This window comes from Lotus japonicus, chromosome 5, assembly GCF_012489685.1.
Source record: "Lotus japonicus ecotype B-129 chromosome 5, LjGifu_v1.2".
NCBI classification, from domain to species: domain Eukaryota; kingdom Viridiplantae; phylum Streptophyta; class Magnoliopsida; order Fabales; family Fabaceae; genus Lotus; species Lotus japonicus.
The window spans coordinates 4,064,844-4,089,723 of record NC_080045.1 but is presented as its reverse complement, the minus strand read 5'-3'; the positions used below and the strand labels follow the sequence as shown (position 1 = coordinate 4,089,723).

General features: G+C 35.7%; 2 protein-coding genes across 2 annotated transcripts; both read right to left on the bottom strand.

Annotated features, from left to right (window-relative positions):
* Positions 1-941: 941 nt before the first annotated feature.
* On the bottom strand, positions 942-6,498 carry LOC130717886 (nucleobase-ascorbate transporter 3). The gene is made up of 14 exons (XM_057568281.1): positions 6,140-6,498; positions 5,671-5,768; positions 5,289-5,465; positions 4,407-4,507; positions 4,185-4,260; positions 4,031-4,090; positions 3,753-3,937; positions 3,566-3,662; positions 2,925-3,011; positions 2,766-2,824; positions 2,344-2,435; positions 2,178-2,255; positions 1,734-1,894; positions 942-1,288 (listed from the first exon to the last, which is right to left on the bottom strand). The coding sequence occupies exons 1-14, from the start codon at positions 6,303-6,305 to the stop codon at positions 1,067-1,069; spliced, it is 1,659 nt and encodes a 552-aa protein (XP_057424264.1). The 5' UTR covers positions 6,306-6,498; the 3' UTR covers positions 942-1,066.
* Positions 6,499-20,249: 13,751 nt separating this feature from the next.
* LOC130720186 (protein TUNICAMYCIN INDUCED 1) lies at positions 20,250-22,604 on the bottom strand. Its single transcript, XM_057570808.1, has 3 exons — positions 22,297-22,604; positions 21,885-22,196; positions 20,250-21,192 (listed from the first exon to the last, which is right to left on the bottom strand). Exons 1-3 carry the CDS (start codon positions 22,567-22,569, stop codon positions 20,446-20,448), a joined length of 1,332 nt encoding a protein of 443 aa, XP_057426791.1. The 5' UTR covers positions 22,570-22,604; the 3' UTR covers positions 20,250-20,445.
* Positions 22,605-24,880: the final 2,276 nt, after the last annotated feature.

Genomic DNA, 24,880 nt, shown 5'->3' with positions numbered 1-24,880 from the left:
CAGCAAGCAAAATCTAGTGACTCCATTTCTTGCATCAGCATACCCATGGACCATGGTATTACAATTAGCGCATGTTTTCTTGCGTGCCGCACGTTTCTACAGCTTGCACTAAAATCACGTCCAAGGTGTAGCTTCTTCTGAAGTTGAAAATGCCAAAGCAAACATGCTACTAGTTACTATAGTTACTATGATAAAAATAAAATAGTTATTTGGTGAATAATGCCAAGATATATAGTTAACGTCATGATAATGCCTATAAAGTATAAATAGACTTTTGAGTTAGTTGTTTGGTTTCTTTTTTGATTTACCAAATTAGTTTACTTTTTCATGGTAACCAATAGCACTTTAGGCTATTGGTTAACCACACTATTACATATGATTAACCATTGAAGCAAACTTCCCCACTGTGGACAACATGACCAACTCATCTTAGGCTTCACCTACTCAATCATAATGTTTTATTAAACTTTTTGTCGGGTTCTGAGATGCCTACAACTCCAGGTTCACACCTCCAAGTACATAAATTTAGTTTCAATTAGTGCATTGGGATCATCCAACATTATGAAGCTAAGGAACAAAATCTACCCCCTCAAGTCCATACTTTATCATCCTATTTGATTGAAATTTTTGTTAGGGTGTAGAGATGTCTAAACTACTGATTGGGTTAAAAGAAAACAACACAACTAGATTGAATATTACATCTTTAACCAAAACCTTCCACTTATGTGTTAATCAACCTACTCATTGTCATCTAATGTGGGAATTCTACATGTTCGAACCGAGTAGAACTATTATGGGTGGCATGCCTCAACTATCAAATATTTAATGTAACCACACTTACGGTGACTCAAACACGAGCCATCTACTTAAGTTAAAACAATTGCACGTCACTTGATCTACTCGCTTGATGATCCGCACCAACAGATATAAAGAACTAAGTATGTCACAAGAATCCATTTAATATTTTTTATAAGCTAAGGTAAAATTTGGCTATTTGCCTTTAATAGATAATTTTGTTTGTCCATATTTAACAAGGTCATTCAGCATGAAGATTTAACATTTATGCTCATGGCCGGAACCTTGAAGGAATATATTCAGTTAATCCTAGAGGAAAGCGATAAAACTCATCATTTCTAACATCTCCCTTCCTATGCTGGAAAGGACGCCACCATGTAAGTCCTCTGTCGTCCTCTTTGTGTTTGACATCCAGTGTGTTGTCAAGAACAGTCCCAACGATTATGGCCACAGTTGGGGGAGAAGAGAATATGGTATTCAAAATGTCATTAAACTGTTGTCACACAAGAAAAAGTCCACCAATCAGATATATAAATGCACTTAACACAGAAATCAAGCAAACAAATAGTCAAGTGAAAACATGTTTGGTTTTGCATTAAGAGGAGTAATTGAGGTCCTGTGGATAGTAAGGTAAAAGTTTTGGATACATTTACTATAAAACTTAACTTCATAGGAAAATAATATAATTGTTGTGAGAACAACTAAAATCAGTTTCATGTTAACTCAAAAGCTTGGTCTTTTTACTTTGGCCTCAACATGATTTTGTCAGCCTGAAGTGTTTCTAAGAATTTTACCCGAACATGTTCAAATGATGAAAAATCACGTTAGAGAAGATTAGAAGAACTTATGTGGATGAGCAACGTGAAACAAAATATATACTAAGCGCTTATGCATAATCATGTGGAATAAAGAATTATAAGACTTCACGAGTTGCTTACCCATCCACCATTTGTTCTAACTGGACCACGGCCATCTGGTGAAATGTTCATGATGAAATATTGTGGGATTGAGATTCCAAGAAACAAGGATAAGCCAAGAATATAAATATTTCTCATGGAATTGTTATTTGAAAACTGTATGAATGAAATCCCAATAGCAGCTGCAAGAGAGAGACACAGATACAGAGAGAAGGTTAGCATCTACTGGTTAATTTATAACAATTTAAGTAATAGCAGCGAAGGGAAGCCTTGGCATGGTGCAGTGGCAAAAGTTGTTGTCATATGACAGAGGTCACGAGTTTAGGTCCTAGCAACAGCCTCTTGTGTATAAAAACAAGGTAAGGCTGCATAACCAAGTGGTCGGACCCTTCCCCGGCCTGCACATAGCCGGAGCTTTTGTGCACAAGGCTGCCATTTTATTTAAGTAATAGCAGTGGCACCTACCCACAATACCAAATAGAACACAGTATATAGCAGCAAATATTGACAGGGGAATCGAGGCGAAAAAGGCTCCAAATTTTCCTGAAAGAGACATGGAAAAATGAATTCCATGAGAAATGAAAAACTGGAAGGAAACTCTCTTTACAAGGTTTCAAGTAGAATATAGTACCAAAAATAGAGAAGAAGAACATGAAGCCACATGATATTTGCACCACTCTTCTGCTCCCTATATGAGTTAGACCAAGTAGGCCAACATTTTCACTGCAATGAACACAGAAAATTCTTAACCATAAATGTGAACTAACATTCCTCTTTTTGCAAAGCTCTTACTATAAACAACCATGAATCCAAGATTTAAAAATACAACAGATTTTTCAAATATTAACAATTGGCAAATAATCAATAAATCGATGTATAATAAATATTAACCATAAAAGCCTAGGGCGTGCATGGAGCACAGTAAGAAACGAAAAATGACAATTCACAAACACGGGTTACTAAGAGTTAGGTCAAACCCAAATATTAAGAAACTATAAGATACATTTCACCAATCTAGATTACTAAAAGTTCTTAAGAGAATTGTTTTCTTACACAGATGCAGTAGTACCAACAACGGAACCAAAAATGCCTTCAATTAGCATGCCAAGGCCCTGCATTTAATGGGGTGACAAAGCAGGAGTTTAAGGTTTTGTAACAATATGAAAGAACAATTAAATTAATTGTAAAGAGGCGCGAAAATAAAAACTTTACCTGCAACCCGATACTTCGGCTGATCACATGTGGAGGAGGGGGTGTTGAACCCGAAAGCCTTGCGGCAGCAAAGTATGTACCAGTAGACTGCATTGAAATTTTCATTTGAGATTCAGATTAGATCACCAGTTGATGACAACAGATTCAAAATAATGGTAATATATGCAAAAACAAATAGATCATTTTGTAGAGGGTGAAGTAGTCAGTTTTTTTTTGTCTTTACCGAGTGTCCCCCACCCTGTTTTGAGGGAAAGACTAATCCCGTTTGGGAATCTGTGACAGTCTCTCCCAACAGATGACTTTCCTGAGGTTCAAACTTTTGTTCTCACCCTTACAGTGGTTTAGCTTGCCTACCACTAGACCAACATCTTGTTGGTGAAGTAATTGAGATTTAAAATGCCTTGTCAAATTCAACTTTTTTTATTATAATAATTAGGGCAATGAGAATCAAACTCTAGATCACTTGGTCATTGAAACTTTAACACCATATCACGAACCAACTATTCTAAAATATTTTGCGGTTGGATGGAACATAAGTGGTTTTATATTATATTTCTAACACACCTCAGAATTGAGAATGGACATGTGAAATTATCAGAAAAAATTATAGAACTAAAACCACAAAGGAAGATTTGGTAGACCTCAGCAGAAGAGACAAGTGCTGCTCCCATCATCCCAAAGACATGACCAGCACTGAATATGGGGGTACCCCATTGAAATGGGTATGGAACTTTAACCCTGTAATAAAAACAATATTAATGTTACAACTACAACATTCCACAAAGAGCTGAAACAAACTGTTAAAAATTCCATAACTTCTGAACATACCAAGGAGCAGAAGACATCAGGAATGAGCGATCCGTGCGACAACTCGACTGGGTTTTTGTTTTGGAATTGTTGTATGCACCGGCCACAGTAAGGATAGCAGCGAAAGCCCAGATGAGAGCGGCGCAAAGAAGAATAGAATACCTCTCAAGTACATTATGAGTTTTAGGATGAATCTTCTTCAGATACTGCAGGACCAGGGAAAAGGAAAAAAAAATTAGATATTGAGAGTAGACGAAAATAAAAATCTAAGAGATTGCTTCAGATGAGATATATATAACCTGTTGCATTAAAACCAGAAAAATGAGCATAGGTAGTCCAATCTGCACGCAATCCGCAAGCTGCAGAGAGAAAGATAATCGAGTTCACAAACTCTTTCTATCTATAATTTTTATTATGATAAGAAATTCTTCAAAGTGTATTAGGAATCTTTACCAATGGAAAGCCTCTCATGAACGCGCCAAGACCCACCAGACATACTACAGGAACAATGACTATGGGACTAAACAACCTGATAAAAAAAATCACCAAAAGATGTTAATAAATGAAAAATGAAAAAACTAAGGCTGTTAATTTTAATGCAGCTTTAGATATGGACTAAATTTTTTGAAAGAAAAAGGGGAAACAAATTAATATTGAAGATTGACATAAATTTACCTTACTAAATTCCCCCATACCCTGCTATACCCAAGGAAGATATTGACGAAAGAAGATACAATCAGGGATCCTTGAACTGTTCTGATTGTGTAGGTAAACCTCTACAAGATCGAATTTTGTAATTCATTAGCAGTTTGGATCACCAATTTTCATATTGGAGAAGGCAATTCAGTTAACAAATAATAAGGCTCACACAAAACAGAAGTGAGAATGTGTTGAGTTCCAGGAAAAAGCAACAAAATCCAAATATTAGAACAAAACCAAGGTACATAATTTGGAACAGAGAGAGCACAATGCATTTAAACAAACAAAAGAAGGGGCTTTGAAGTAGGCAGGGTTTTAAATTGCTGTCTGCAACTGCAATTAAGGCTGCAATTCAAAAGGTCTTTTGAGTCTCTGAAAAAGACATCGCGACCCCAATTGCGGCTGCATCAGCCCGCATTTGTGCATAGTTCCAAGATATAAGTGACCGCAACCGCCATTTAAAATCCTGAAAGTAGGCAGGGTTTAAAATTGCAGTCGGCAGTCCGCAACTGCAATTGAAGCTACATCGTAAAAGTGTTTTGAGTATCTGAAATGACATTGCGCCTGCAATTGTGACAGCATCAAACCGCTTTTGTGCTCAGTTCCGCTATTTAAGTGATCGCAACTGCAGTTTAAAACCCTGGTAAGCACAATTAGGACAGAAGCTAAAGGAGCTTCAAAGTCGATCAATTCTGGGTGCAAAAATGTGAATCAATCACACATGAAGAATAAGGAGCAAAAAATAACATCTTGAATAATCTAGTACAATTGAATTTAGCACACTTGAGTTCCAACAGCAATTAAATCAATACAATAAGAATGAATTTACTTCAAAAGAAACATTGTCATTGATCAAACCTCATGCTCAGATGAGAACGTCTTGTCAGTATAATCATTTATGACCGACATCACAGGAAGAATGTAAGCAACCGATCCACCCATCACAGTTGGAAGCCTCGACCCGAACCAAGTCTGGAGCAGAGTGTTGATGGCAGACATGAACAACATAGTCTGAATCACACGAGCTTTGTCACCCTGCAAGAGAATGGCAACAACACACTCAGCACAAAACTAAGCAACAAATAAAAAACCAAGCTTCTTCCAACCTGTTTGGATGCGAACCAAAAAGCACTTATCGGAGCTTATCTAATAATGACTTTTCTAGTCGATAAGCTCCCATAAGCGCTTTTTTGGTCCGTATCCAAATGGGCTCTCTACCTCAAATCAAAACAGCACTTACATGAGTCCCACCCATCTGATTCACCAGGGAGGTAGCAATCAGAACAGTTGTTCCAAGCATCACAATGTAGTGCTGAAAACCCAGTAGCAGTGCTTCCGCTGCAAAAAAGGTGAAACTTTAAGACCCAAAACAGAATACTCAGAAATGGGTTCCTTTCAGATACCAATTTCACATACAGAATCACAAAGAAAGATTCATACAAATGACAAAAACAAAAAACAAAGCAACTTTTTTTATAAGAGAATCAGATTGGAATAAAGGTAATAAAAAGCAATCTGATACACAGACACAGAATTCAGCTGAAAAAAAAATAAAACAAACCCCTTTTGAGTAAGGTTTGACATGAGATTCCTAACTGCTTTTGACATGAAGCTTAACTTTTTCAAAGCTTATAGCATAAAAAAATCAAATAAAAAATGGAAAAACAAAAACAAAAGGGAGAGAGAGGGAGAGAGAGAGAGAGACTAACGCCATGAAGGATTGGAGTGGATGCAGTAATCCAGCTGCAGGAGTTGTTCAGCAGGAGCCCAAGTGGGTCCCCTGGAAAGTCCAAAGTTCGGTGGTGGTGGACCTGGCGGTGGAGCCTGAACTGGCGGCGGAGCATGGTGGTGGTGGTTATCAGTCTCATGACCCATTTGCAGCCAAATTCTGAGAGACAGAGAGAGAAAATTAGGAGAGTTTTTTTGAAGTGAAAAGGCTTTGAATGAAGAAGAGAATGGTGTTTATATAAAAGAAAGGAAAGAAGAAAAAAGAATAAAAGTTGATGAAAATAAAAATAAAAATAAAAAGCTTGAATGAATGAAATGAAAGAGTAGAGTAGTGTGGATTTCCAGAAAAGTACAAGGAAGGATGTGAGGAAATAGTGAAGTAAATGAGTTAAGGTTGCGTTTTATGGTTATTAAATTGTCGTGTTGTGAAGGGAGCATTTACATTTGTATCTCATTTACTTTGATGAATCTGATCTGAGTTAATAATGTTTCGGTTGAATGTGCAGTGTTTCCAGTCTTCGAGGTGCTCTAACTTCCTTACGTTACCAATTTACTTACAGGCGCCAACTCACTTTGCCATTTCTAGTACTAGTACTAGTACTAGTATTGTTTGTGTTTGGATTAAGTAAGTAACCTTCACTTTAACATTTTTCATTAATTAATTACAATTTATATGGGTTTTACTAAATTATAAGTGAGATTGGAGAAGGAGTATTATCCTACTCCAGTCATTCCTTATTGTAAAGTCATTTTAAGAAAACATCTAATGAGTTCAATTAGTATTTTGACTTTAAAAAAGTTTATTCAACTTTCCAAATTTACCTTCAATTAATGTATTAACTAGTGTGAAAAAGTATTAATTAAATTTTTGAAATTGCAAAAGTATAATAAATATAATGACATAAACGCTTAAATTAAGTTGTTTTTTCCCAAACGGGGCCTAAATAATATTCATTTTAAAAATTTATTATTAGTTAATTAGAAGTGAGATTTATATTTTTCATTAATAACTAAGAAGGTTTTATAATTAAGGAAAAAGGAGTATTATCCTACTCCATTCATTCCTTATTGTAAAGACACTTTAAGAAAGCATCTAATAAGTTTAATTAGTATTTTGACTTTAAAAAGTTTATTTAACTTTCCAAATTTATCATTAATTAATGAATTAAATAGTGTGAAAAAGTATTAATTATTGGTATTAAATACATTTTTTGAATTGCAAAAGTATAATAAATATAATGAGTGATATATTTGGAAAGGAAGGGTAATAAACATTTTTAGAACTTAGTAACGGGTACTCTCTCCCTTCTTTATTTTTTTAAAAGCAAAATGAAATAAATATAAACAATTTTTTTTCTCTAAGTATAAAGTTTAATAATTGGTGATTGCTGTGGTACCTTAAATCAAATTAAGGCGTGGTACCAAAAATGAGTTCGTTCGATAATAAAAACTCAATGTACACCGATTCAAAGTTTGATTTTATTCGATCGTATTAATGCAGCGTTGCATTCTTAGGGACGTGAGATTTGCGAGTTGTGTTTTCTGAGTTTTATTCATCCATCAACCATGATCATTTTACGCGCATCTCCATCACCATCATTCGTTTCCACCACTCATTCATTTTTCATTAGAATATGAATTTCATAAGATAAAGTTAATTGATAAGTAAAGTAAAATCTAAAGATGTACTAGTATTTACCTTGAATAACATGATAATAATCTATTAAATTACTTAATACGGACATCATATCCAAAAAAAAATTAAGGGTAACACAAAATTTACCTTAATAATTTTCTCTAAAGAGTCTTCTAACTAGGGAAGGAATAAATATAATAAAGATAGTATTAAATGAAAATTTAATGCATTTAATACTAAATTTTAAAAGAAGATAATATTAAATGAAAAGTTACGCGTATAATATCTTGTAATTGTAAAAAAAAAAAATTACTTTCTCAATTTCAAAATAATTGTAATATTTCATTAATTGAATTATAATTTGACGAAAATAAAATTGAGTTAATTTAAAGTGAGAATTATTATTGGTTTATTAATAGGTCAAAATTGTAATTGAAATTTTTCTTACACCGTCAACCAATCAGATTTGAAGGATATGCGAAAATCTCTCTTAGAAATAATAGGTAGTAAGGTAAAAAAAATATAATATTAATTGAAAGTATATTTAGAAGAAAATATCATAAATAGTGTATATACAGTGTTCCCGAATAATAACTCAAATGGTGAGAGTTGGGTGACATATAGGTTGGGGAGGGGAGGTCTAGAAACCAATCTCTGAAGCATGTAATTTACATTTAATTCCAGCGTAAAAAATAGTATTAATATTGTAAAACACTTTTTAAAAAAATAAATGAAAAATTAAAATAACAACCGTTTTGGAATGCTGAGAATAATTTTTACTTCATTTAGTAATTTGTAGGATAATGAAATAGAAGGATATAACATTACTTTTAGAGTTAATTTTGATACATCGACGGTGTAAAGTTTTTTTACACCGTCAACCAATCAGATTTCAAGGATGTGAGAAAATCTTTCTTTTCATTTAATTTCATTAATTGAAGTGACATATCTTTGAAATCTGATTGGTTGACGGTGTAAAAAACTTTACACCCTCGGTGCATCAAACTTTTTCTCTTACTTTTATAGCTTTGGATTCAATTTTTTTTAGTCAAAATTAACTCTGATATTAGAAGATAATTTTAGAAGTTTTTCCATAAAGTTAATTTTAGTTTTGGAATGAATATAGAAAAGTTTTTCAAAGATGCAATTTAATGTAAGTAACAGTATATTATGTGCTCTTAACCACGGTTTGCCTAACCAAGCATCACATCAATTCACTTATTCACAGCAACTTCATGTCTCTTCTTCCCCATAATGATAAACACATCAGCACGATAGGGATGTGAACATTAATTTAGTGTGATCTCAACGAATTTTTAATTTTTAATTAAACTAATAAAAAAGATATCGTTAAATTTATAAGGTTTAATAGCATTTTAGTCCCTCACTTATCACGATTTGACAATTTTGGTCCCTTAAAGAATTTATTAGCCTACAACGTCCCTCATGTTTTCTTAACAGTTACAGTTTTGGTTTCATCCAATTTTTAATGGTTTTTAATTGAAAAATCAATTAAAAATAAAGCTTGAAGAATAATTCTATGTTTTCCTAGCTGTTAACAATTTTATGGTTTCTAGTTTGTTTTAATTGATTTTTTGATTTAAAAACGGTTAAATATTGGGTGGAAGTTGAAGGAAAACTAAAACTGCAACAATTAGTAAACATGAGGGACGTTGTAAGCTAATAAATTCCTTGAGGGACAAAAACTGTGAAATCGTGATAAGTGAGGGACCAAAAATACTATTAAGGTAATTTATAAATTGAATGTGAACATAAGTATGTATTTAATTTGTCTCTGAAAATATAGCAAAGGTTGATTTTAATCATTTAAAAAATATTTGTTAATTTTAAATTTATGATATTTCGGTTAAGTTTTATTTATGCGGTTCTTAAAATAGTGACTCATTCTTTCCACTTGAAATATTTTATATGACTCGCTCATTAACACCATTTAGTGCCATAAAAGTTGTACATATTTCATTAACACAATTCAATGTCACGAAAGTTGTGCACGCGAGAAGCACATAAATCTCAAAAGAACTTCAAATAACATTGATCGACATGTAATTGGTCTAAAATTAAATTGTGTGACATATAAATGTCAAATCATATAAAATGAGTAAGTCACGATTTGATGTGCAATACATGCAAAATATAATGGCTAAGACTAAAAAACATAAAAATGCATATCGTGATAATAAAATTGGATAAATGACAAAGTTAGGAAAAATTGCTCTACCTCTCCTGATGTTTATCCTTATTGCATTGACTTCTTCTCGGTCCATTTTTCAAAATGCACATATCATAATGAGGATGTATTGCGGTTTATAATGAGGAGGTGTTTTGTTTTATAATATAATGATATATCTTAAGGGAGGTTAATGCAATAATGATAAACCTCAAGGGAGGTTAGTGCAATTTTTTTAATAAAATAAGAGTAATTAATGTCTTATTAAATAATAAATGGATACTAGTGAAATAATGATAAATCTCATGGGAGGTATATAAGTGCAATTTGCCTTAAATGTTAAATATGAAAAAATTAATATGATGAACAGATTGGTCCGTATTGAAAAAATAAATCCAAGAACAATATCGATTGCAATTAGATTGGTTCAGATTTAACGTTAAGTGAATCCATATTGAAACCCAATTAGAGTTGTTGTGTTCACAAGGGGCAGCTCCCCCCTCCCCCACACGGTATTTTTATTTTTAACAACAATATACTGTATACACTATACTTTAATATATTGAGTGCATGCTTGCCCCCACAAAATAATAAGTGTCGCATGACTTTATATTTTGGAAAAATGTGGATTCACACCCATTCCACCTAAACCTACATGATATATATATAAGGGATGTATCATATGAGAAATGTGTTCTTATGTGAGAACATGAGAATAAATCATGATCATTTGATCATATCATAAACGGTCCAGATTAAAACAATTTAATGCTCACATGAGCATTTAAAAAAATCATGTGACTTTTTTAAAAACTCACATGACTTAATGTTTTAATCTGGATCGTTCATGATTAGATCTAACGGTCATGATTTATTCTCATGTTCTCACATAAGAACACATTTCTCATCTGATACATCATATATATATATATATATATATATATATATATATATATATATATATATATATATATATAAAAGAAGAGAGATGGAAAAGTGGAAGATTATGTGATAAGAAAACGAGAAATAATTAAGAAGAAAAAGTAACCCTAGATAACCTTATATTACTTCTCATAACTTCACATTACTCCCCACTACCAACCTTGTTGCCTACTTCCTCCTCCCTCAAACATTTCTCCTCTCTTTAACAATCATAAATTAGTTCAGTCCATGAAGGATGTTGAGATTCTGTCTATGAGTTCCTTCACTTGAATGAATAAGATTCATCAAAGTAGAGTTTCATTCTAAGATTCATCAAATTAGAGCTCCGCTGCCATCTTTTTTTGTGAATTTTCTTCGGGATTACCAACCCGTATGATTTCACGCGAAAAAAGGGATCCATCCTCATAGTGAGATGAGAACTTCATAAATCTTTGTTTCTCACTCTACCTTCCCTTTTGCCTAATTGCTCAACAGAACCACCCTCGCCCAAAATTTTACATAATCTATTAGTCATATCACGTTGATCTGATAAGAAAGAAAAACAAAGTGAAAGAAGCAAACTGCACTTTATACATAAAGCTTAAAAAATAATGAATGAGGTCATGCATGAAGAAGAGGCAGAGCCCTCTCTCGGGGTTTTGAAATCACCATTTCCTCTATTCAACGCTTGCCTCCACCACGAACATCTCGTCCCATCTCTTCTTCACATTTGTCTCCTCTCTCTGTGGCCCAAATTGTATCTCATCTTCCTTTTTCAGTCACCGCTCACAGCCCCAAGTTGTTCATAACGGTGTGAAGTTAACTGTATTTTTGTTTTGAAAATCACCCACTTTCTTCTCTAAGGCTCACTTGAATATATCCAAAAAGCCTCTGCTAGGGCACAAACACTTTGAGCAGCCGCCACCCCCTTTGGGGGTTTTCTCTCCCATTGGGGGTTCCTTCTCCTTCATGGAGGTCTCTTCCTGCATTTAGGTAGGTTTATTCCCACAATAGGGTTCTTTTCCACATTAGATGGATCTACTATCCAATAAGTGGGTTTTCTTCTTTTCAATCTGGTTTATGTTCCTTGTTACCTCTTGTGGCTCACTCCGCCCTTCTCCACCCACTTTCGCCACCTCCACCCACCGCCGCCACCTTCATGCCTCCGCCGCCTTCGCCTCAACAACAACCTCCTCTACTACCCCCTCCATCCTATTCTTTCCCTCGGTTTCACCAGCAACCACCTTTAGTCACCACAGGAACCACCTCTTGGCCTTCTCCAGCGCCACCACCCTAAACCACCAACCACCAACTTGGCCAACATCGCCTGTGACGGTCCCCCTTGGTCTCAGCTCTCCTGTGTTTCAAATCTAGTCTTTTGGTTTGACTGATGATGGCCTGGTAGCAGAGTTGTTTCTTTGAAGTTGGAAGAGCCGACAAGGCTTAGAAGAAGCGACATTTAAAGTTTCAATATCAAATATTCATTTCTATTTGCAGCAGATCACCTCTTGGGTTGAGCCTTGGAGCCGCCGTCGTGTCCACAATTTCCACCGCTTCGCCTCCTTCTCCTGTGGAGGGAAAGGGTTTGGTTCCCGTACGCTGTCGTTTCTTTTTGTAAGACCCAAGTTTTTAAGCTTAGAATAAATTAGAAAAATTTCCGATTCACGAATAAGTTCGACGTAACGTGAAGTAAGAAAACTGGATAAACGTTTATTAAAGGGAATAAACGTATGGAGAAGATATTTCACGAGAAGGTTAAGGACAAGATTCGAATCGACGGAACTTATGACGCAAGCAGTATTCGCTTAAACCTAGGACAAGAACCTTAAGAAAAGATTAATTCCAACAATCTTCCACCCTTGGAACACTGTAGGAATTTAGTCCAAAAATCTTCAGAGAAATGTTAGAACTTCTCTTTTTCCATATATCACAATCGTTTCGAGGCGAAACTCTAGGATCTACGAACGTCCGATTCCAATCATCGGAAGTTTGCCGAAACTGAAACCCTGGTATTTCAAAACCCTAGAATCACCCGACAATGAAGACTTTTTCTATTCGGAGCTTCAAACGAAGATTCCACACGTGTAGGCCCACTCTAATCGACGTTCCAAATCTTTCTTCAGAAGGAAGTTTCTGCATCCGAGGTCAAAATCATAAAGTGCATTTTAAGCCGGTAAACATAAAAAAACAAGCCTCGAAAACCAAAAATCATACTGATATTTCTTTGAAGAATTAGAAGATTCAGCGGGAAGAATATCGTGTCTAAAATACGTTGGAATCAGTAGGAAAAATCGGAATCGCGAAATAATCATTTTCTCACGTTTTCAATTTCCTATATATAGGACTTCAAAAACTCAAAAAAAAATCACACCTTCCTTTTCTTTCTTCTCCTTCTGCAGACCACGTTCTGTCTTTCTTTTCTTTTTCTTTTCATTTTCTTTGTTGGCAGTGGGTGAGCTTCTTGGAGGAAAAGGAGGAGATTTGATTTTTTCCAATTCTTGACCGATCGTCGTTCTGTTCGTTGCTACGCGTAGGCCTCGAGGTACTGCTGTTATTTTTTTCTTCTGATCTTAAATTCCGTCGCTTTTTGTTATGTCTTTCTGTGCTCCAAGTTTTGAGCTTTTTGTAAAACTGTCCAAATAGGTTGATTTTAGTGTCTAAATATATTCTCTTCGTACCCAAGAGTACTTCTAGCGGATTACATTTTGCCGAATGTCGCCGAAATGCTGCCGAAATTCATTTCTGTAGAAAATACCCATTTTTTGGCTAAAGTTCCGTCCTTTGGGCTTAAAACTCTCGACTAAGCTTAGTGTCAGTAGGATTAGTCGTCATAATCGTCGTTGGTATCAACCCCATCTAATTTATTTTTCGAAATTCTGATTTTTGAGTTTCCGAGCTAAAAATATTGACCAAAATACCCCTGCGACAGTTTTCGATTCGATAATTTTTCTGAGAGTTTCCCTGGCCTAGATATCGCCTAAGAATACCTAGGAATCGATTTAGATCGAAGGAAAAGTTCGGGAACCCTATTTTACATAGTGGCCGAAACCTATTGCTTAGGGTACCGTGTCCAAAAATAATTTTTGGGTCTCTATGACCTGAGCCATTGAGTAGATCTTTCGATTGTTGAAATTTTGGCGCTGGTTTCGTGTCATTCCGAGTTCTGTAGCTCGAGTTATACTCGTTTTAGCGAACGAAGTTCTGTTGTCAAATCGTGCCTTAAGAGGAACTCTGAAGCTTTAAAAGCTTTCTTTCCGGTTTCGATTAGCGTTATTAGATAGTGTTACTTCTAGTAGGGCTTGTGTTGATGATTGTGTTTCCTTGTTCTAGGTTCACAACTTCCATGCCCAACTTCTACTCACGAAGGTAAGGGTAACTCGGTTTTAGAGTGTCTTTGAGTCTTGCCTGCTTTTATCGCACTGCCTGCGTTTGAGATGAAGATGTTTATATTGATTGGCATTGGATTATGATTATTATGCTTGCAATGTTGTATGCTTGCTTATATTGACTGTTTCTGAGGCTTGTGCCAAATGTTTTCTGAAGGCTTCGGCCGAGTAAACTTATTGAGACGTGTGTCTCCGTTTTCTGAGAGGCTTCGGCTGTTTACTGGTTTCTGTCATTGAACTGAGTTGGTATGCAATTGAATTGAGTTATGTTCGTTGATAATAGAAATAACATGTGGTTACTCCGAATTAATCATTGGTTTGGGGATTGTTGTTGACTGACTTGGCATATAGGCTTTGGTTCTTAAGTGGCGATGAGGTGGGTGTGGTCCCACGTGATTGTCCCGTCTTTCGAGGCGTTATAAAGTGGCAATGAGGTGGGTGTGGTCCCGCGGGATTGTCCCATCTTTCGAGATGTTCTAAAGTGGCGATGAGGTGGGTGTGGTCCCACGCGATTGTCCCGTCCGGAGTGGCGTAAAGTGGCAATGAGGTGGGTGTGGTCCCGCGTGATTGTCCCGTCTTGAGAGACGTTGCTGATCGATCCATTTTGGTAGAAGCATATAGTTGCATTATAGGGAACTAACACCTAACCCTATGTTGTTGGATGTTAGTTATTAGTTTATTGATATCTGATTTGATGTTATATGTTAGGTTGTCGATATCTGAATTGATGTTATATGTTAGGTTGTTGATATATGAGTTTAGTTATGTTGTTGGTTTATTTACCATGATAGGTAGTTAAATTTGAATAGCATGATTTTCTCTTTCATACATGGTAATTGTATGGAGTTAACACTTTCTATTTGCTATTTGTTGTTTGGGCGCTTAACGCTATTAGGCGATGGAGAGCCTTCCGCTGAAGCTTAGCTGTTCAAGTTGGAGACCATGACCGTGGGCGGTCGAGTAGAGGTGGATGAAGCAGTTGCTTCTCCCTTTTTGGTGGACTATGTCTGAGTTTCTTTTTCCTTCTGAAAACTCTGTTGTTTAAACCTTATATTCGCCACTTGTCTAAGTGAGCGTACTTACTTTGGAAACTTGTTCATGATGATGTATGACACTATTATTATTATGTCGGGAATGGGTTGTTGAATAAAGTCTATGTTATATATTCAATTATGTTCAGCTGTTTCGAAAAGAAAAAAATATATTGTGTTTTCTCAGGATTAAGAAATAGTCCTTAGACTTGTTAGGTTACTAATGTGACTCCTCAGTTGAGAAACCGGGGTGTTACACTTTTTTTGTTAGACCAGATTTGAGTTTTTTAATGTTTATGTTCCTCAACAACATGTGTAAGCCCACAAACTAGTCTAGATCTCCTAATTTCAAATCTTTAGCAGACTGTGTTGTATTGTGTTGGCAGTTTGGGCATTTGCGCCTTGTCTCTCTATGGAGGGCCTTTGCATTAAGCTCTTGGGCTTTCAGTGCTCTATTAATACAATGATGATCCTTTGACCAAAAAAATGTGTATGTTTTATAAACTCTTAAATAAGAATAGAGGAGATGTAATACGTGCATCTTTCATCATGATGACAACGGGTAGGGTCTTGGTAGGGTACTATAGTACCCATCCCTGTATCCATGTTTTCAAAAGATGCATGTGTACCCGTCCCCATACACGCGTGGGTAGCAATTTGATGTCTATTCTCGTACCCTCTGGGTACCTATATGTCCGTACCGTACCCATTACCCGCAATTTAGTTAACGACAATACAATTTCCATTATCCATGCGCGCCAACAGAAAATAATATAACTATTCTTACAAAATAAAAATCATTAATTAAAAGTACAAAAGACTATCCAAATATTTAATAAGTTAAATCATTCATTATTGAAAGAATAAGTTAGAAAGTTATAACTTTAATTAAGTTGGTTGATATATATACTTACAAGTGTGTATATATAATAAAAATAATTAGTAAAGTGTGTGCGCGTATGAGGCGGGTTGGGTACTATAGTACTCGTACCCGCACTCATATCCACTATTTTTTACGGCTAATTACCCATATTTATTTAGCGTATTTTTACCATACTCATTATAGTATTTTTAGCGGATACTCAATGAGTCTCGGACCCATTACCATCACTAATTTTTCAGCAGAAAGAAGTATATTTCACTCATGCATATTTATATTATAACTTTTGTCGCTCTAAGATATATAACTCATTAGACTCCCCCCCTTATTATAAAAAAAAAAAAAAAAACTCATTAGACTTTACATCATCTTTCCTTACTGATATTTAATTATTCAAAATTGATGAGATGTCAAAGGATTAGAATTTTTTCATGGGATATGATAAAGGAAGTGCAATATTATTGTTTTTATTTTTTCCTAAGAAATATTTAAAGGTTTTTATCTATTTGATACAAATAAGAAATGAAGAAAAATATAAACACAAAATGCTAAAATGTCAACATGAGAGAATATACGAAAGAATCATCTCAAAGGAATTCCACGAGGAACATTATTACTTTATAATAAAAAGAAATAATAAAATATTATATTAAATTATATTGAGATTGAAAACTTTGGTTGTTTTTCAAAGTTGATCTGAAACACGTACTTAATAGCAAATAATAAATACCCTGCATTCATGCAAGACGTAAGTATTTTTTTTTTGACATATTGCAAGACGTAAGTATGATCCCATTCAATGGATGATATTAAATTTAGCCTACATTTCAAAAAAAGATATTAAATTTAGCCTAGCTATATGGATACGTTTTTTTTCTTTCAAATTAGCTATATGGATAGTGGATATATATATATATATATATATATATATATATATATATATTTGAAATGATGGATAGTGGATATGTTACTGTCCTTTTTCTAGCGTCATGTGTCATTTTTTTTTTAAAAAAAAAAGCACATTATCTTCTACTTTTATTTTTTTTTTGATAATGCTGACTATTATTTTATTAATTATATATTTATTTTTATCTAATTGATTAATAACAAGGTGGAGATCAAGATGAAAGAGCTAGTGGGTTTGTCATAGATGAAATATTGAAATACCTTCTTTTGTGATAGAAAATTACATACTCACCATTAAATTAATTTAAAATATCAATTTTTTCATACATATATCTTCCCCTTTTATCAAATTATTCTCTTCTTCACCAACAACCCTAACATCAAGCTTCACCCATGACCACTAACACAGCCACCACAATTTGTGCCTCTAGCCCCCACTGTTGTTGTCATCGCCTTGAGTCACCATTGTCATTGTTGCCGCCTTCGTGCACCACTTTTGGGCACCAAAACATTATATGTACAAGGGATCGAACACCAAAGTCAATCCAAAATAGTGGAAGCAGTGTAAAACTTTCGTGCAACACCAAAATCAAGCAATGCATTCAACTGATTTGATTAATTACATTGCTTCAATTCATTGATGCTAGGTGGCTGAGAGCTTGCTCTGTTGCTATCGCGGAAGGAATGGCCTTGTGGTGGGCTCTGCAGCTGTCGTTGGAGCTCGGTTTTTTCGATGTGGAGGTGGAAACAGACAATCTCACGGTCGGTTTCGGGCCGCCGCCGGTTCCGTCGGGTGGAAAACACCCAAATCTCAGGCCCGCCTGCAATCCATGTTAACGTGCCACGAAGATTTGCAATCCATTGACTTAAAAATGAGCTGTTATTTTCATCGAACACATACGTTTTATTTACACTATATAGTTTTGTATATGGGGTTGTTAACTTGTACATTACTTGACTTTTAGAAGAAGTAAGTTAATAAGTTGCACAATTTTCTATTGACTAACTAAACAACCAAATCATTCAATTTAAAAATGACACAGATTTCTGGTTATAATTGTTATTTGGGTTTAAATTTCTTTTTGAATTTCAAAAACTGCACCCTCTCCAATATGGTTTATTTTCTACAAAGCTACTACTTTGAAACCGTTCGTACTTCACGTTCTGCTTTGATAAATTAATATTTTTTACTACTTGATATGTAATTGCCCATGGTTTTTATTGGACAAATCAACATTTTTTAATTGATTGGCACAACACCATGAAGTTAATAGCTGTTGTGCAGATCCATTTATTCCTTATCATCCCTTGATGGTGTTTGCATTGATTTATAGAATAGGAACCATCAACAATTCCAAAAATTCGATCTCGGATCATAAAAAAACCAAATTAACTTCAATATCCTCCCATAACATTACAATAAACCTAAACCTCAAGCAGGCATAAACAATGTACAACTCGTGGTGCAGAAGCAGAACAACTCGCAAGAAGGCTGATAAACAGCACATAAATGTGAGGAGAGATAAATTTTTTTGAAAAAAAAAAAACTGAAATGAAATTTAGGGCTGCACATGGGTTGGGTTGGATGGATTTTTAGGCTAATCCAAACCGATCAAAACTGTTTGGGTTGGGTTGAGTTGGATTTCGTGAATTTTCACCTACGAATCCGAACCAACCCAATCCGACAATCTTCGGATTGGTTTTTTTTTTTTATAATAAACACTTACAAAACAAACAAAAGAAAAACTAGACCCTCATGAACAAAGTGCCCATTCGGTCTTCCCTCAACAACGACACAACACCCTGGACAGGAGTATCCCACACTAGCAGCGCAGACTCAGACGAAGCTCCGTGCTTAGCTAGGTAATCCGCCACAGCATTCCTTTCCCGAAGAATATGTTGACATCGCACTTGCCACGGTCGCTGAAGCAAAGCTTTAACCCGACCAATTACCGATCCATACCTATGAAGAGGAGGATGAGCCTCTGTGATCAGCCCCAATGCTAACAAGGAGTAAGAAAATAAATCAATTTCCCCGAACCCATGGTCCCAACAAAGTGTTAAGCCATGGAGGATAGCAAACAATTATGCACACAAGCTATCTGCTATACCAAGATGTCCTACATATCCCAGACGCCAGCTCCCGTCAACGATGCGCACGACATGCAATTACATCATAAAAATAAAAATAAATCTGAAATATTGAAAAATATTAAAATAAAATAAATATGGAATATTGAAAAATATTATAAAAACAAGTAGCCCAAGTCTCTAACATGCAATTACATCATAAGTTCATAACTACCGTTTACACACATCTATACAACAACACATAACTAAGTAAGTACTTCAAGTATTTAAATATGACAAGTAATTACAAACAAATTAGTCTCCAAGTATCCTAAAAATTACCCTAGTAGAAGGACTTCAAGTCTCCATAAATTACATACCCTACTAGTAGGTTAGGTAAAAGTTAAAATTATTAAAAAATATATTATTATTATATGATTGGATTTCGGGTTGGATTGGATGGATTATTATGGAATCTGATATTCGATCCAAAGATGATTGGATTGTAATAAAATTCATCTGATTGACCCGTTTGCCCAATCCAACCCGCATTTTTATTATTGAATCAGATTGGGTTGGATGGTTTCATGTTGACCCGGCCCATGTGCTCCCCTAATGAAATTACTAAAACACCCAAAAATGTGCGTTGATATAAAATTAAATTGGTTTTTTAGTCCATTTGAAAAATGTGTCACTTCTTGTGAACTTGTGAAAATAAATTGGGGCATGTGAGTTGTGTGAGTTATTTCTCAAGGAAAGCACCAAAGTAATACATAGAAATTTTTTAAAGCTATCAAGAATAGATCTTAAAAACTTTCCAACAGAAATATAGAGAAAACCAACACATGGAAAGTCTTGGAATATCAAGTTCTTGCAGATTGTGTCTATAACTAAACACCAAGCACACAGTCAGCACCTCACCCCATTTATCTAATTTTCTTAAACAGTTCAACCATTTAGCATGGCTACAAACCACATCACAAAATAGCACATTAGCTTAGTCCATAGTTCTAGACTACAACAGAAGTGCCACTTAATAAAGAATGAGGATCAAATCCTATAAGCCCACAAAAGCATGTAAAGCATATTGTTTTTCTATTTTCTTTTTCTCCTCTCATATTTTGGTATCTACAAGACAAATCATGAGTGCATGAGTGATAGTTTACAGGAATTAGTGAACGAATTTTGTGTATTACAAGATCAACAGAAATCTACAAGCAAAGCCTAAAAAAAGGTGTAAGCAAAAACTACAACTAACAAGAGTACCTCCTACCATTTCACATCCAGTGTAAGAGACTCCGGAGGAAGAAGAGCAGGTCGCAACTTTGTATAAGACATATTAGACATCAAATTAGCCCAGGATATTGAATCAGATTCAATAAAAGGCTTCACTTTCTTGATCAAAATAGGTTTGAGCCTGTTTTCCTCAACTCTGGCAATTATCTCAAACCAAACCCTTTCTACACTGGGTCTTGTTCTCCAATCAGGCATCAAACTAAGAGTGATGTTATTCCCTATGTCCCTTTCCAATTCTAAGGGGAACTTTACATCAGCTGATGCTTTGATATTTGCTTTGAGAAGGCCGGAAAACTGATCTTGAAGGATCTTATGACCAATTAGACTCCTCAAAACTTTCTGAAACAAACTTAATCTCAAACTTAAGGAGTCAATGGGGCATCCTCGCTTTCTATACATATGACCATGGTAACATTTTTCTGAAAGCAGCTCAACAGTGTCATCCGAAATTAGTGTAGTTTCAATATGCGCATAAGGGTTCCGAGCTCTATAAGCAATCAACGACGCAGACCCGAATATGCGTATTGGAATCAAAGGCAAGCACATCGATTGCATAAAGGGCCAAAAGTCACTCTCCCCCTTGCTACACTTGGTACTTCCATTCATTTGCAGATCAAGATCAGACGAGTAAAAAAGAGAGATTTCTCGAGCTCCTCTTACTTCCACCGTAATACCTTCACCAACAAGGATGTGTTTCAAACCACTATACGAAACATTCATCTGCAAACCATCACCAGAACTCAGAAAATATTGAAATATCACAAGACTGCTAGCTATAGCACAAGACTTCACTTGGATATCGCATAGCTTGCCATATATACCAGAGAAGAAGAACAATCTCCTTAATGCAAAGACAAAAATATCAACTTTGCCAACTGAACTAGGAGCAGAAATCACAAACTGACAGTAAAATATCTTTGAGACATCATTTACCTACACATGAACTACGTTGGTGATAGCAGCCATAACACTGAAGCAATATCTAAGGTTTATATCAAATAATAACAACTTGTCAGCTATAGTAACATGACACCCAACCCTTTACTTCCATTTTTTTCCAATTTTTCTTCTTCCCCCCCCGGAGGCCGGAGCTTATTGAATCTATAAATTGGGAGAAAAATGAATCTCATCTTTCATTGATCAGTTAGTAACAACATATACAACTATTGAGTTACATGAAAAAATAAATAACAGAATAACTGAATTGTTGAAACTAATTCAGCTTCTAACAAACTAACTAACAACTAACTGTTAACTGATCTAGTGCCTTCTAAGTTCTAACTAACTATCCAAGACTGAATGATCTAACAAATAAACCCCATCTAATTAAAATCTAAAAAGGGTGAACAATAACTGAAAATTTCAACTAATATCATGTAAAGAGATCTGAATTGAATGAGAAAAATGCTTACTGGCAAGGAGAGTGAGAGATGGTGAAGATCATCGACGCGCAACTCGAAAGGACCATTCAATTTTAGAGAATCAAGCTGGGGGAGGGAACTGACACGACGAATTAGAGACCCTAAATCTGGTTTGGGGTTTCTGAACTTGTTCCAAGAGGAAACTTGGTCAGAGAATTTAAGGGTAAGGTTGTTCTTGCCAAATCCGATTCGGAACTTGTAATCCTGGGAATTGCCAAACCTAACCTTGCCAACATCCAACTTCAGAACCCTCACTTCCTTCAAATCCCACTTCTCTTTCGTCGAAATTGCCTTCAAAACATCCTGATTTCGACGAATCGAATAGAGTTAGATTTTTCTTCTACTGTCTAAATTCATAGAATGAGAAAATGGGATTTGGGGAATGAGAGTGAGAGTGTAGTACCTGCAAAATGTGGGTGAGATTGGAGTGGGTGGAAGGAGAAGGAGAAGATGATGCAAACGCAGTGAATTGGATGAGAAAGATGAAGAGTGGCACTTGGAAACGACCAGTTATCATCTTCGCCGCGTCGGTGGTGGGAACCGCCGGAGAGGGCAGAGGTATCGAACGGTACGACGTTTGTGATTTCTGCCGGGTGTTCGTTAAATTGGCACAAACTATTTTTGGATGAAGTTTTAGTTGCCCACTCAAGTGGACCTCTTTCTTTTTGTTCAACATGTACCGTGCTTAAACACGGTTGGATTTAAGAATCTTCAAATATTCTTTAATTGAATGGTTATGATTGGATGAATGATAAAAGGGTAAATGTATAAATTGATAGTCCAATTCTTAATCCAACTTGCTTCTGAAAGCGATGTTTGTGGCTATCCAACCTAACCTTATCTTTCTCGCCGCTGCTGCTAATTCTACAACGGTGGTTCAAAATCCCAACAGCAATGGCGATGTGGACAAGAAAAGGGTCCCAAAACAGGACCACTGAGTCTTTGTTTCTGGAAATAGGGCAACCCGCTCTATCTCTGTCGTCAACTATTATCATAAAGTAGTGGATGCAGATGCGAAGGAGAAGGCAGGCACAACAAACAATGGGGAAAAGAACGGTGTTGGTCAGGTGAATGGGAAGCATTTGGTGGAGGAAGGAGGAGGAGGAAAATGGGGTTTTTGGTTTGTGGGTTCGTCAAAAAATCGGTTCTTGATGGAAGAAAATGAAATGGGGATTTGAAATCAGATTGGCAATGCAGTCACAAAAAGGGAAATCATTTGCCATTAAATTTCTTGCCTTTTCTATCTTTCTTTATTGCTTGGTTAAGAAAGAACACATTTTTGGTTGGTAATTGTTAATACCACCCCATTTTTTATACGCACTTAACAGGGGGAGGTGAAATTAGATGACATTAGGGTGTTAATAACAACTACTTTTTTTGTTAATGTGTTTAAGGATTTTTTTCTCTAGAACCGACCATCGAGTCCTCTGTTGTAGATCGAGCGAGTCCTAGATCAAGTCCACTATTGTGGAGGTAGAGCGAGTCCTAGGTCGAATACTCTGTTGCTTGATCTCAACATTAAAAATCCAGAAAACAAAAATTGGAGGGAAGAAAGATTGAATCTTCTTTAGTTGAAACCCAGAAAAATTGCAATCTGTTGGGCGTGCGGTTACAAGGTGAAGCCATGATTATGGCCATGGCGGAGTGATGCTGAGGTGCGATTTACATTTTGGGTTTTGCGGCTAGGTTGGTTGGTGGGTCTCGATTGGGTTATGGTTGGGTAAGTAGAGGTGTGTGGCACAGTCGGTCACACATGTCTTAAGATGGAGGTTGATGGTTAACAATGATCTTTCGGCATGTTTGGTGTTGAGTCGTATGGCTTGGTGACTAGGTTGGTTAGGCTCGATGAAGAGAGGTTTATGGCTCGTGTTGATGTTGATTGTAATGTAAGTCTCACATTTCTAATGTTGATGAATGAAGAAAGATGTCAATGAATGCATTTTGGAGAAGTCTCACATTGCCTAGTGTGGTGAAGGGTGGATGAGTTTAAGGCTATACATAAAGATCTTAAGTTCCTTATTGTGAAATTAGAGATATAATTTATGATGTGGTTGGAAAATAATAAAAATAGAAAGTTGATATAAATGAGATGAAACAGAAAGAGTAATGTGAATATATCAAAGTTGACCATCAAATACAATTATGATGGCAGAGGTAGAAATTTAAGACTAGGGTTGTCAAGATCAAAGAGGAAGGCTAAAAATAAATAACAGCATGTCACCAATAATTTATGCAACTCGGGTAATATGGATGGCATGTAAAAAAAATTGAAAAGCTTTGGGAGCCATGACACCATCATGTCTCTTCTATTCGCTACTCGATATTATACTTAAACCATCATAAGGACAAACACCCTAATTTTCTCTTGATCTCTCACTCCTTAACACAAATTCCCAAAACTAAATTGAGCAGCGCAACATCTCTATTTATCACATCTATTACTCCTCTTTATTGATTTTTTCCTATCTGTTTGTGTTTAAGTACATTAACCTTAATGACCTACCAAACATTAGTTTTTTTGACTTTCTTTTTTAGACGACAGCGCAATTATGTAGCCGACTTTATAGCTCAAAATACCACCACCTACGGGGATGAAGTGTGGTTGGAGGAAGTTTTACAGACGATGATCTCTTTAGTTGACACTGATGTACTGGCTATGCAGATCAAGTGTGGGTGGAGGAAGTTCCACATACGATGGTCTTTAGTTGACGCTAATGTACTGGCTATACAGATAAAGTGTGGTTGGAGGAAGTTTCACAGACGGTGGTCTCTTTAGTTGACGCTGATGTACTAGCTATGCAGATTAAGTGTGGGTGGAGGAAGTTCCATAGACGATGGTCTCTTAAGTTGACGCTGATGTACTGACTTCTATGCCCATTATACCCTCATCAATGCATGTTTGTTTAAAAAAAACAATGATAATGAGAGCACACTTTCCAGCAACTGGTGTTATTAAACTCGACCCGGTCATCGACTCGGTCAGACTA